The 14,687-nt window shown below is 34.6% G+C and overlaps 1 protein-coding gene across 9 annotated transcripts in view; it reads right to left on the bottom strand.

Moving 5' to 3' along the window:
* UGGT2 (UDP-glucose glycoprotein glucosyltransferase 2) overlaps positions 1-14,687 on the bottom strand; it is a 224,766-nt gene that overhangs the window by 168,253 nt on the left and 41,826 nt on the right. For 7 of the 9 annotated variants that reach the window (XR_012514308.1, XM_003928205.3, XM_074387527.1 and 4 more), the window contains exons 6-8: positions 12,915-13,011; positions 10,026-10,098; positions 2,952-3,052 (exon numbers count right to left, since the gene is read on the bottom strand). Coding sequence is in view for 8 of the 9 variants with exons in the window: in XM_003928205.3 (XP_003928254.3) it covers positions 2,952-3,052; positions 10,026-10,098; positions 12,915-13,011 (271 nt within the window). In the remaining variant the exon portion in view is untranslated. The other 2 variants (XM_074387532.1, XM_074387531.1) reach the window with 2 other exon arrangements.

Raw genomic sequence — 14,687 nt, 5'->3', positions numbered from 1 at the left:
TGATCCACCCACCTCGGCCTCCCAAACTGCTGGGATTACAGGCGTGAGCCACTGCGCCCGGCCTGCTTACATGTTTCATAGATTCTCTCTACTCAGGCTCAAGCTAGAAATCCTACAATCATCTTTGAGACCTTTTCACCGTCTAAATATCTATATGCCTTCTACCACAGGCAGAGTTCAATCTCTCATTACACTCTATTACACGATTTCAATAAGGTCTAAATAGATTTCCTGCTTTTAGCAAATTCAAATACATCTTAGAGACATTGGGAGTCAATTAAAACTAAGCTAACTATGCATATTCTTTGCTTAAAGGCCTTCAAAAGCACCCCATCACTTACAATTTTCTAAATTATGCAAGGGACCCTTAGAGAACATTTTGGAGGAGGCTTAAAACGTAACAATTATAATTTTTAAAAAGTGCTAAAACAGAGACATAAAAAAGGATTTAAAAATAATTGAAGATACTAGAAAGAGAGTATCTGAAATTACGGATTTGGGAAGCTGTATTAGAACTTAAGAGAAGAGCTTCCGGAAACATGATAAGGAGTTTGAACTTCATCCTTTTAATTGATGTGCATGAAATCAGTCCTTTATGATGCAAATGCCTTGGCTAGCTAGTCCTATCAACCCCTTCTTACATTCAAGTCTCTCCAGAAGTATTTGCTTTGGAAAAACATAAAACTTCTCACATAAGAGGACTCCATACTTTCTTTGCCTTCCACATCCACCCTATCCTGCTCCAGACCCCCAAAAGTCTGGCCTAGCTGAACTTCATCAATAAGCCCCCTTGCCCTCAGATTTCTAGTTAGATTCCACCAATCCAAGTCACTAATATGGGATCAGTAAGCAAGAAAAGAGTAAGGACTGGATAGTTACTACCCAGATCCCTCCTTGTTGAGTCACAGAGGGCAGTCCCTAAGGGAATACTGTTGTGTCAAGCAGCTGTCTCCACATACTCTCCAGGTTTTAGTAACCCCTCCCTCCTCCTGCTCCCTCAAGATTACGGGTAGAAAATGTTTCCCTCTAGTTGCTAATACTGGAATGGAAAAATCCATTCCTTACTGGTTTCCCTCAATCATGTCATCTTTATAAAAAGTCCCTTCATTTAATTTTTTAGTTTCTAAGTGCCAACATTTTCCTGTGGGGACTAATGTAAGACCATTATTTTATTAGGGATGTACAAGTGATAAAATCTGGGTGATTTTACACAAGGCCAAAATCAGATTTTCATTTTAGAAAGATTATCTTAGTAAGCTTTTTGAGAATGAATTTGAACCCACTACCTCAGTTTAGTGTTACCATGACGTCAAGTGGAAGAACAGTAACAATGGCTGTGGTATAATGAAAGGAGGTCCAACCATGAGGTCTAGATGAGACAAAAGACACAATGAATAGGAAACTGTAGACCAGAGGGGTCCAGAAAGAATAGATTCTATCAGTTCAAAGAGGTAGATTCTTTACAGTGAATCTATCACAATGGTCTTAATATCTCATTAAGTTGAATGATTTTTCGATTGATAAATTGACTTTCTCATGATATAAGGCTTCGTTGATAGAACATTTATATTAGGTAAGTAAAGAATACCAGAAGTTATAGAACTTAAAAGATTGAGTCTTGCACATTCCGCTGTAATTTTAAAATGTAATATTCAATCATCTGTTAAGTGTATATAAAGCTTACCTAGATATCATATGGTACAGTATAAATAATTTCATTTGGACCAAAATCTTCACTTATTAGCTGTGTGGTAACTGGTAATTGAATATAGTTTATATGAAAGGACTTTAAATACATATAAAGGTAGTTTATATAAAAGGATCCTGTAAATTATAATTCAGATGAAACATAAAATATTATTTGTATACTGTAAGTAAGTTTTGCTGGCAAGAGCAGCCTGTAAATATCCTTTTAGTTGTTATTTTAAAAACAGAAAGTAGATTGGTGTTTGCCTACACAACTGGGGAGTTGGGAAATGGGGAGTGACTGCTAATGAGGATGTTAGTTTCTTTTTGGGATGATGAGAATTTTCTAAAATCAACTGTGGTAGGAGTTGCAGCATTCTGAAAATATGCTAAAAACTATTGAACGGCAGAATTTAAAAGGGCTAACTGAATAGTATGTGAATGTATTAGTATGAATAGTATAATCATAGTAATGTCATAATTTATTATTTACATCACTAATATTATTTATAAAATAATCTATCATGTGAGATATAAAAGCTTATTAAACAAAACAGAGATCATCTTTTTAAAATGTAACAACTTATTAAGCTGTTACATTTTAAAAAGTTGCTATATTATTAAAAGCTGATAAAACATACAAGTTACAGATTATGCAGAAAGATGACATGTCCCCATGAGCTACTAAATCATTACAAATAAAGCAGAAAAATTACAAGTTGAAAAGGACTTAAAAGCTCCAAACAAATCAAATTTTGTTCACAAAATATCTGCTTGTAGGTTTTCAGCACAGAAGCTGTTCCTAACTTTGTAAAACTGCATGTCCTCCATTTGATGTTTTCATTAAAAATTTATCAGTGAAACACGTAATAGTCTTAACAGGATCTAAATTTCAAAGAGAAGAAAACTAAGACTGAATTTCGTTTTCTCCTTACTAAGGAGTTACGATTTTTAATCAGTTATAGTGTCTCCAAAAATGTAATTCAATACTTGAGACTAACCTATAAATCAGTATATACTTTTAAAATAACATCAAATAACTTCACTTCATGTAATTTTAAGTCTTGCAAACATAAAAATATAGCTTGATAGATGATCTATTAAATAGATAACACCACAAAAATAAAATCATAATTTATATTATTCATATCACTAGTAATTAATACTGTCCATAAAATAATCTGTATCATGTAATATATAAAAGCTTATTTAAGTCACAGATCAGTTACCAAAATGCTGTTTTAAAGTAGCTCAAAATACTGTACCTTGTAGTTCCCAGACTTTCAGAGGCGTCATTTGTTTACTACTTTCAATCAGGTATTTTTGGAAGGCTGTAAGATTATCTCTAAGATCCGAATATATTTCTCTGCATCAAAATATTAAGTGATGTTAAATAGCATCACCTATCACAAGCCATTATATACACAGCATTTTTTTTTTAAATTATACATTCCAAGTAATTAGATACAAATGAATCATTCATCATTAAGATAATCATGAACAGTGATACAGCTATATTCACAGAATTTAATGAGGAAGAGATATAGGTCTCTTAATAAATGTATGAAACAAAACAAAATCTGGAGGAATATACTCTCAATTGTTAGTGTTACAAGCAATGCAAGGATGAGGGCAGAATTATGTTTTCCTATTATATGCTTCTTTGTTTAACATTTTATAAATTGCAAGCATTGCTTTTATAATTGAAAATAAAAACTACTTCATAAGGAAAGACAAAAATGCCACATATACTCTTAAGAGTTTATTTCTAAAAAGCTCCATCTTTGATTCTTATAAAAAACTAAAACCCAGATAAGTTTACTTATTGTTAAATATCTCTAGGCATCGTTTAGAGAGAGCCAAATAATAATGTAGTAAAATGGTATTTTACTATACATACAATCTAAACTATAATCTTCTTTCCTCTATCACTCATGAAATCAAGAAATGGTGCCATTTCAGATTTAAATGGATACGATTATTTTTTTTTTTATCAACACAACTTTTAAAACACACATTTTCTATTACTATCATACTTTAAGTTCAGGAATAGAGGTGCGGAACAGGCAGGTTTGTTACATAGGTATACACATGCCATGGTGGTTTACTGCACCCATCAACCCGTCATCTACATTAGGTATTTCTCCTAATACTATGCCTCCCCTAGCCCCACAACCCCCAACAGGCCCTGGTGTGTGATGTTTACCTCCCTGTGTCGATGTGTTCTCATTGTTCAACACCCTCTTATAAGTGAGAACATGTGGCTTTTGGTTTTCTGTTCTTCTGTTAGTTTGCTGAGAATGATGGTTTCCAGCTTCATCCATGTTCCTGCAAAGGACATGAACTCATTCTTTTTTATGGCTGCATAGCATTCCATGGTGTATATGTGCCACATTTTCTCTACCCAGTCTATCACTGATGGGCATTTGGGTTGGTTCCAAGTCTTTGCTATTGTAAACAGTGCCACAATAAACATATGTGCGTATGTGTCTTTACAGTGGAATGATTTACAATCCTTTGTGTATATACTCAGTAATAGGAGTACTCGGTCAAACGGTATTTCTGGTTCTAGATCCTTGAGGAACTGCTACAGTCTTCCACAATGGTCGAACTAATTTACACTCTCACCAACAGTGTAAAAGTGTTCCTATTTCTCCACATCCTCTCCAGCATCTGTTGTCTCCTAACTTTTTAATGATCACCATCCTAACTGGTGTGAGATGGTATCTCACCAAAAATAAATATTTTCTTTTTTCTTTTTGAGATGGAGTCTTGCTCTGTTGCCAGGCTGGAGTGCAGTGGTGTGATCTCAGCTCACTGCAATCTTTGCCTCCTGGGTTGAAGCGAATCCCTGCCTCTCAGCCTCCTGAGTAATCAGGACTACAGGTGCACACCACCACACCCACTTAGTCTTTTGTATTTTAGTAGAGACGAGTTTTCACCATGTTTGCCAGGATGGTCTCGATCTCTTGACCTTGTGATCCACCTACCTTGGCCTCCCAAAGTGCTGGGATTACAGCATGAGCTACCGCGCCTGGCCAAAAACGCATATTTTCAATAGTCAATAGACAAGAAGACTTTGAAAAGGGAAATGAAAAATAAAAACAGAATATAGATACAGAAATATGTTATTCTTAGAGTTATAAATATATATACTACAATATCAATATCTTACAGGTTTACTACAACGTGGGAACACATTTTGAAAACTATTCAAGATTAAGACTGCTGTGATACATTGAGATACCATCTCACACCAGTTAGAATGGCGATCATTAAAAAATCTGGAAACAACAGATGCTGGAGAGGATGTGGAGAAATAGGAACACTTTTACACTGTTGGTGGGAATGTAAATTAATTCAACCATTATGGAAGACAGTGTGGAGATCCCTCAATGACCTAAAAATAGAAATCCCATTTGACCCAGCAATCCCATTACTGGGTATATATCCAAAGGATTATAAATCATTCTCCTATAAGGACACATGCACAAGAATGTTGATTGCAGCACTGTTCACAATAGCAAAGACCTGGAACCAACCCAAATGCCCAACGATGATAGACTGGATAGGGAAAATGTGGTACACATACACCACGGAATATTACGCAGCCATCAAAAACGATGAGTTTGTGTCCTTTGTAGGGACATGGATGAACCTGGAAACCATCATTCTCAGCAAACTGACACAAGAGCAGAAAATCAAACATCAAATGTTCTCACTCATAGGTGGATGTTGAACAGTGAGAACACATGGACACAGGGAGGGGAGCACTACACACTGGGATCCGTTGGGGGGAAATGGGGGAGGGATGGGGGGGTGGGGAGGTGGGAAGAGATAGCATGGGGAGAAAGGACAGATACAGGCTAGGGGACGGAGGGCAGAAAACCACACTGCCATGTGTGTACCTATGCAACAATCTTGCATGTTCTTCACATGTACCCCAAAACCTAAAATGCAATAAAAATAATAATAATAATAAAGACTGCTGTGATAGTAAAAGGACAATGGCATCTCTTCCAAAAAGAAGTTCACTATGAATTAAACAAACATTTCCTTTTTCAATATTTTAAGTTATAGGATTATAAGTTTATAAGAGCTACTCTACTATACCAATTTTCATATTTAATCATAATCCTAGTAATTTTCACTGCTAAAATTCTTATATAATTTAGGCAACATACGTATTATCCATACAGTATCTCAAAGCAAAGGATTTTGCTTTGAAATGAGCAATCAGTTGAGTCACTGTGGAAGAACTAACTTTGAGTATTCACTTTCCAAAATGAATAACCATATGAATTTTAGAATATATTCTTCTAATTCTGTGAAAAATGACATTGGTAGTTTGACAGGAATAGCGTTCAATCTGTAGACTGGCAATATGGCCATTTTAATGATATTGAATCTTCCAATCCTTGAGGATGGAATGTTTTTCCATTTGTTTTTGTCATCATGTCATCTATGATTTCTTTCAGCAGTGTTTTGTAGTTCTCCTGTGGAGATGGTTCATCTCCTTGGTTAGATGTATTCCTATACCCCTTTTTGTATGTGTGGCTATCATAAATGGAATTGCCTGCTTGATTTGGCTCTCAGCTTGAACATTATTGGCTTTTGGTAATGCTACTGATTTTTGTACATTGATTTTGTATCCCGAAACTTTACAGAAGTTGTTAATCAGTTCTAGGAGCATTATAGTGGAGGCTTTAGGGTTTCCTAGGCAAAAGACATGAACAGACACTTCTCAAATAAAACATATAAGCAGCCAAAAAAAGTATGAAAAAATGCTCAACATCACTAATCATCAGAGAAATGCAAGTTAAAACCACAATGAGATACCCTCTCACAGCAGTCAAAATGGCTATAATTAAAAGTCAAAAAGTTACAGATACAGGCAAGGCTGCAGAAAAAAGGGAATACTTACACGCTGTTGGTGGAAATGTAAATTAGATCAGCCACTGCAGAAAGCAGTTTGGAGATTTCTCAAAGAACTTCAAACTACCACTCAACCCAGTAATCTCATTCTGGGTATATACCCAAAGGAAAACAAATCATTCCATTCAAAAAGACACAAGCACTCATATGTTCTTCACAGCACTATTCACAGTATTAAAGACAAGGAATCAACCCAGGTACCATCAGTGGCAAACTGGTTAAGGACAATGTGGTACATATGCCACCATGGAATACTATGCAGCAATAAAAAAGAACCAAATCCCGCTCTTTGGAGCAACATGAATGCAGCTGTAGGCCATTATCCTAAGTGAATTAACACAGGAACAGAAAACCAGATACTCTATGTTCTCATTTATAAGTGAGAACTAAGAATTGGGTATACATGAACATAAAGATGGAATAGACACGAGGGACTTTTAGAGTGGGGAGATGGCGAGGGCCAGAAAATCAGCAGTTGGGTACTATGCTCACTACCTGGGTTACAGGATCATTCATACTCCTCAACTCAGCATCACACAATACATCCATGCAACAACCTGCACATGTATGCCCTGAATCTAAAATAGAAGTTGAAATAAAATAAAATAAAAACAAAAATAAAAATGAATAGCTAAGTGTTCTAAGTGATCTCTGGAGAAAATGCAATTTAATCTCATAAAAACTTGTATTTAAAAGAGAAAAGAATTATGAATTACAGGACATTCAGATAGTTGAAAATGGAATAAAAACATACCGTTAGCTGCAAAATTAATACCTTATTTAGAATAAATCCATTTTGTAAGATGTATTAACATTTTAAGGCCACTAGTATACTGCTTGGCCAACATACTTTAAAAAGGTAACACAGTTATCCACATAAACTAGTGTAGTCTCCAAAAATGCTACCCTTACTGTATACAGTTATCTACTTATCACCAGCAGAACCAACCTGAGAGTCCTTCATAAATAACTGTAAGACTAAACAAGAACTAAAGGTGTTAATAAAAATATTTCTTTAAATAACTTTGCCTAGATAAAGAAATTACAAACTTTCCCTTATAAATAAGGGCAAATATAATATAAAGGAATAATAAAATGTAAAGGAAAAATAAAATGACAGCCACCCCCATTCACAAGTATTGAGAGAGCACTCACCATCCTATTCCTTGTCTTCAATCAGCATGGCAGGGAGAAAAAGGGTGGTAAAATTTTAATTTTTGAAAGGTTACTTTTATGTGTATATAAAATGGTAATCTGTAGCACAGAAATTTAGGAAAATAAATGTTTTCTCTTCTTTTGGGCTATACATTTGTTCAAGATCCAATATTATCAATGATTTTTGTAACCCATTAGATCTGTAAAGTTCTAATTCTATAAAGTTTTAGTTTTCTGTCAGAACTTTACCAACTCCTGTTTCTCTAAGCACACTAAGTCAAATTTATCATATGAAAAGTGGTATTAAATATCTCATACTTTTTGAATGTCAGAAGTATAAGAACTGCCTTAAAAATAAAGAAATGAATAAAAATATTTATTGCAGCTTGCCAAGTTAATTTATTTAAAAAAAACTAAAAATAACACTGAGTTTAAAAATAGCAAATATTAGCTAACATTATTACTACAGTATTTATTTTAAAAAATAATGATTTACTCAATTTATTTCCTCAAAAGAAACTCAATTTAGGCAGTATTTTGTGAACTATTTTAACAAATAATAACTTAATAATTATAATTTTCATTTCTTTTATTCATGTTTAACAAACACATTAATATTTATTATAGGCCATGAATTGTTGTAAGTACTTTATTACTAAATTATATTATTCTCTCCAAATTTAGAAAGTTCCTAAACAAATAGGTGCTATGCCAATTATTTACTTGACTTTTATGACAACTGTGTTAGAATGGATTAAAAAATTACTAATTTTGAGTATGGAAAATCATAATTTATATGGCAAAAGCACCATACAGTGCAAATGAAGAAAAGGATCAAAAAATGCTACGAGGCTAACAAATATTTAACAATTTATTTGTTGCCTTATGTTTGTTGTTTCACTTCTTTGGGGTTTAGGCCATTCTATAAATGCTGAACTTAATTTATGGGACAAATAATTTATTCTGGGTAAAAGGAGAAAAATATGCATATTTAACAGCGACCAACTACAGGTATCAAAAGTCTTACATTTTGAATTTTCTAGTTATCCCAGGGATACTACCTAAGTTCTAGAAATAAACTCCCACTCTCATAACAGCTTTATCTAAAGAAAAAATTTCCATCTTTAAGATTAACATGAAAATAAACTTCAACTGTAAATAATGCAATATATGGCAAAGGTTTCAGAATTTTTATAAAGAGCTGTTATAATTAATAAAAAAGGTACACACAGCAGGAACAAATGAGCACAAGTTAGGAATAAGCAATTTACCCAAGAAGAAATTGTAAGACCAATAAACATGAAAAAAAGTTAATCCTTGCAATAATAAATTGCCAAGAGTTGACTGTTCTTGGAGACAAATCATGAAATGGGTTTAGTCCAGTGAAATGAATACAGAATTTTTTAAAAAACAAACACCGTATCACCTATTAAACTAAAAAAGATTTTAAAAACAGTATGAGTGATTATTAATGTTCTGGGAAATGAACACATTTCACATCCCAGAGTATGTACATGTTAGTACAATTTTATGAGGGCAATTTATAAGCATCAATCAAAAATTTCAAGAAGTACACATACTTTATCAATTTTTTTCCTGAAATTTGTGCTAAGGAAAATCTGCAGTGCACACAAACTAGTACACACACACACACACACACACACACAAATTAAATGAAAAAGTAGGGAAAGAATTTAAAGTTCAGTTCTATGAGACTGTTTCAATAAATGATGGACTACCCACAAGATGTGAAAAACACAGTGATCCACTATGGTTCTGCTGTGTAAAACAATACTGTGTATACATTTATTTGTTGCTATAAAAATATTCACAGAGAAACTGTAAAAACATACTGTACATCAAAACAGTGTAAGAGTTATCTCTTTAGTTGTGAAATTAGTGATTGTTTTTCCAATGTTGTGCTTTTTGCTTTCCATAGCTTTTTGATATCAGCCTTGTGTTACTTCTGTAATAAAAACAATTGTGTCTGTGTGTGTACCTTCTTTTTCTTTTTCTTTTTCTTTTTTTTTTTTAATAAGCCTGCAGCACCCAATATTCCCAGGAGGTCTCCCATCCAAGTACTAACCAGGCCCGACCCTGCTTAGCTTCCAAGATCAGGCGCGATCGGGTGTGAGTGTACTTTCTACATAAAACAAAGGTGAAACATATGGCAAAACAGTATATCAAATTAATTCCTTAAAACAAATGGGTATAATAATAACACCAATTTCATTTCCATTCAGACTTACTTTAGTTTCCCAAAGAGAAATCCTTGAACTTCATTTGCTTCAGTCTCATCCTCTACAGTAGTATTAGTCACAGCTACATTTTGGAAACAAAACCAAAATAAAACAAAAATATTTTCAGACTAGGAAAAGAACATGTAATCAAAAATCAGAAGAACCTAGCTGGGTATGGCAGCTCATGCCTGTAATCCCAGCACTTTGGGAGACTGAGGTGGGCGAATCACTTGAGCTCATGCGAGACCAGCTTGACCAACACGGAGAAAGCTTGTCTCCACTAAAATTAGCCAGATGTGGTGGCATGTATTCCCAGCTACTTGGGAGGCTGAGTCAGAATGGCTTGAGCCTGGGAGGCGGAGGTTGCAGTGGGCCAAGATCGTGCCACTGCACTCACTCCAGCCTGGGGGACAGAGTGAGATTCTCTCTCAAGGAAAAATAAAAAAAATTAGAAATCACAATGAAATGAAATTCCATCTGTTTTACCTTGTTTTTCCTTCATGGACCAGATTAATACATATATATGCATCTGTACAGGCTTACGTTCCTGAGTGTGAGCTTCCTTTTTAAACACGCTTGGATTGATTAAATACTTAGCAACCATAATAAAGTACTTTATAGATTAGTTAAAAGTCAGGTTCTATTTTATAATCAGAAATGATAAGCCAAAGGTCCTGCAACAAATGCTGGGTTTAGCTTTTAAGTGAGACAGGAGATCCAAATCCTAAGTTTAAGTTTAAATGTAAGTTCCTATGTATTTTTAATACCTTTAAAGATAATCAAGGAATCTTTAGAAAGACACCAAAACTCATGGCCTCAAAGAATAAAGATATATTTTATAGTCATTTCCCCTCTCCCTTACTTAACAAATAATTATACCGTACAGTGTGGTTGGTAGAGTATGTTAAGGGTGCTTTAGGATTATAAGGACTGTTATCTCTTACAGTGTGTGGAGTGGCTCTGTATCAGAGTAAATTAGAGCTCAGCAATTACGCTCACCCTTCTTACTTTTCCAAAGCTCTGGATCTCTAGGACTATAAGTAAAAACAACCCTGATCATTTGATCTAGTCTTCCTTTTCCTTTTGTTTGTTCATTCATTCACTGGGCGAACATTTACTGACTGCTCACTATGAGGTGTCTCTGACAGGATAGACACCAGGAACAACAGAGACACAAAAGATACAAACCATGCTTGTTGGACAAGGAGAGAGACAAATACACAGACAACTTTAGTAGAGTGTGTAAACTCTTCTAAAAGAAGGCACAGAAAGATATGGGATATAGAAAAGAGAAGAGCATTCTCTAATAGAGCAGCAAGATAGGCAGCCATCTCAGAAGCACAGACTGATATATTTGAGTCTTAAAAGATGTGAAGTCTATAGATGAAAGAAGCCAAGACAGTGGTAGGCAGAAGGAGCGGCATACACTAAGGGATGAAAGTAGGAGAGGTCATAAAGACTTCCCATGGAGCCCATGCATAAAGGCATCCAGGGAACAGAAAACTATTCTAAACAGTAAATAGTTTAGTGTTGCAGACAAGAGGAGACAAAGAAGAGAGGGCTGAAGGAGAGTAAAAAGACAGAAAAAAAAAAATCCAACTGTGAAAAGCTTTGTTTGCTATGTTCTTACACCTGAATTTATGAGAGAGATTCAGGGAGCCACTAAAGGATTTAATCAGTGGAATCACAGAGTCAGATTTTCATCATCAGAAGTTCATCTGGAAAGTACTGGATATTAGATAAATCTGTTTTGAGGGGTGGTGAGATTGAGGGCACTGAAGACCAAAGATCAGAGAGATGGCTAGTTGAAGGTCTGATACATGTATACAGAGAGAAAAAAAGAGAACTGCACTAAGGAGTGGCAACTAGAATTGATAGGCAAAGAGATATTCCAAGTGTGTGTAAAAGGTTGGTGACAGAACGCAGTGCATAATACAGATGACATTACAAGCACAAGAATAGCTTAAAATGCCTTAAATTACTATTGTGACTATAAGATACGAAATTATAAGGCATTGTAGAGCTACACATAAGCTATACAGAAATATATAAACCGGAGTATTATTTTTACTATACTTTTTCAGTAACTCTTTAACCAAAAATATTTAAATTACAGTAATACAGATCTTTATTTGAAGCACATTCAGTTACAAGAGCTAGAGAGAGGTCTGTGATCAAGGCAGGGCCTCTACATGAAAAACAAAATTGAAGCAGCAGCCTCATCTGAGTGTATACAAAAGAATAAACTTAAAATTCTTAGCCAAGAATCAAGCATAAATAAATTTGACATGAATCAGGTAATAAACAACTTCCGTAAGTATTCTGAGAACTTCTTTAGTTTATTTAAGTCTCCAGAGTCTCTTCATCTACAGCATACATTTAGTTCATAGAATACAGATAGATATTGGTTGGTAGATCACAAACCTAATGAATCTACCTCATCTAAACAATTCACAGGCCTCTCTGATCCTGCTTAAGAAAAAAAAAAAAAAAACCTACCATGCTAATTTAATTATTAACATTTCAGACAAAACATCCTTATATGGGCCAGACCGAAATGCCTATGCCAGTCACCTCTAGCAATAATCAGCCTCATCTATTGCTGCAGTGTACCTTATATATAGTATCAATTGTTACATGGTGCTACAATGGTTGGGAACCCATCGGGTATAAGCAAAATAACATATAATTTCATATTTTGAAATAAATTTTGATAACCAGTAACATTAAATACATTTCTTTCAGCTTAAAATTTAATTCCAAATTAAGAACATGTCCACCCATCTCTAGCCTCAAATGAACATATGTAGGATTATACTCATTAAATTTTTTAAAAACCAAAGTATGTAAAAGACTCCAACTTTTCATTCTACTCAAGTACTGAGACAGAAAACTTACTTTTAACTTGGGTATCATCCAGTGCTTTGTATTCTGTACTCTTAATTGCTAGCTCCACACCATACCCAGATAAGTACATTTTTCGTGAGCTTGGTTTCTGTACAAACACATTTGTTTTATAAAAAGAGAAAATACTCAGTCAAACATCTTATTTTAAAGTCAGTACCATGATGTATTTGGACATAAGGGTAAATGACTAATATTGAAGGCTTTTAATCACTGTGAAATATTTGGGGGGTGTTTACACTCTCTCTAGTCTATCAAGGAACTAGAATTTGGTAAATGACTATTTTGTAAAAACTCTGTCATTACTACTGCTTTATTTTTCTTTAATTTTACAATTAAAATGAAAAATATCTTTTTCTGTTATACCATGAACAGAGTATCCAATACAGACAAGTTTCAACAAAACTGTTCTCCTTTTTGGGGACCCCCAAAAGATTTGCTACTAAATCAAAAATGCTCTTCACTTGCTGGTTGTCTAGACACAGGAGAACTACAGTATTGCCAAAAGCAAATACTAGAAAGAAGTATATAGCAAAGAAGATAAAAAAAAAAAAAATTAGTGCCGTGAAATACCTGATTAGAGTTTTATTTCTCAATGATTAAAATATACCAAATGCCACAAATTAATATCTGTTCTTGCAATAAGGGGGTACAGCTGACTAAAACAGAGTTGTCCAAAACGTTTATGATCAGAATTTCAGTACCTTTAATTTTGTTCTTTCTATAAAAGGCAAATATTAAATGTACTAGAGATTACCTCATCAAGCAAGAGAAGTCACCATATTTTATTCAAAAGGAAGCAACCAGGATGAATACACGTAATACTTTTATGTTTTATTTTGGGTTTTTTTGAGACAGAGTCTCACTCTGTTGTGCAGGCTGCAATGCAGTGGCATGATCTTGGCTCACTGGAACCTGTCTCCCAGGTTCAAGCAATTCTCCTGCCTCAGCCTCCTGAGTAGCTGGGATTACAGGTGTGTGCCACCACACCCAGCTGATTTTTGTATTTTTAGTAGAGATAGCTTTCAACATGTTGGTCAGGCTGGCCTCGAACTCCTGACCTTGTGATCCACCTGCCTTGGCCTCCCAAAGTGCTGGGATTACAGGCGTGAGTCACCACGCCTGGCCAATATAATAATTTCAAAGATGTTCCAGCTTCCTAACTAAAATTCTTGTTGGTTATACTGCAGCCATTATCATTTGGTATATCTCAAGGGGTTAGAAAATCACTTTAACCTAGGGTTCAGCAAACTCCCTGGAAGATGCTATGTGTCTTTGCTTAATTCAGGTTTGCACAGGGGCAATTCTGCATGATGGAGGAAAAGGTACAGATTGGAGGGAAGAAGAACTTTAGTTGTGTATTATTCTTTGTATCCTCGTCTTTCCTCCCTCAACTTTCTACCAAGCTGTAATGATACGCATATGGCCAGGGTGACTGTTCTTTTGGTCTGTTCTATTTCTAAATAAAAATATGGAAAAATTAGCTTCAGATTTGCAGACAAGTAGTTAACATTGCTACCAACACTAAAATTTAATTTGCTTATTTCTCAGGCCTACATTATATATGAAAGACAGCATGTAGAAACTGGGTTATTTATAACTATAGTAATCTGACAATGTTAAAATTTTTTTAGAGTTTTCTATTTCATAAAAGCGCAATTTAAAACTACATTTTGAATATCTACTCAAAAGACCAATCAGTTGGTGGCTAAGTGAATTGAAACTATAAGGCCGCATATCTTGTTACAGCTCATAAAAGAAATGTAA

This window comes from Saimiri boliviensis, chromosome 16, assembly GCF_048565385.1.
Source record: "Saimiri boliviensis isolate mSaiBol1 chromosome 16, mSaiBol1.pri, whole genome shotgun sequence".
NCBI classification, from domain to species: Eukaryota; Metazoa; Chordata; class Mammalia; order Primates; family Cebidae; genus Saimiri; species Saimiri boliviensis.
Note: the sequence above shows the minus strand (reverse complement) of the source record. Positions and strands in the feature narration are given on the sequence as shown.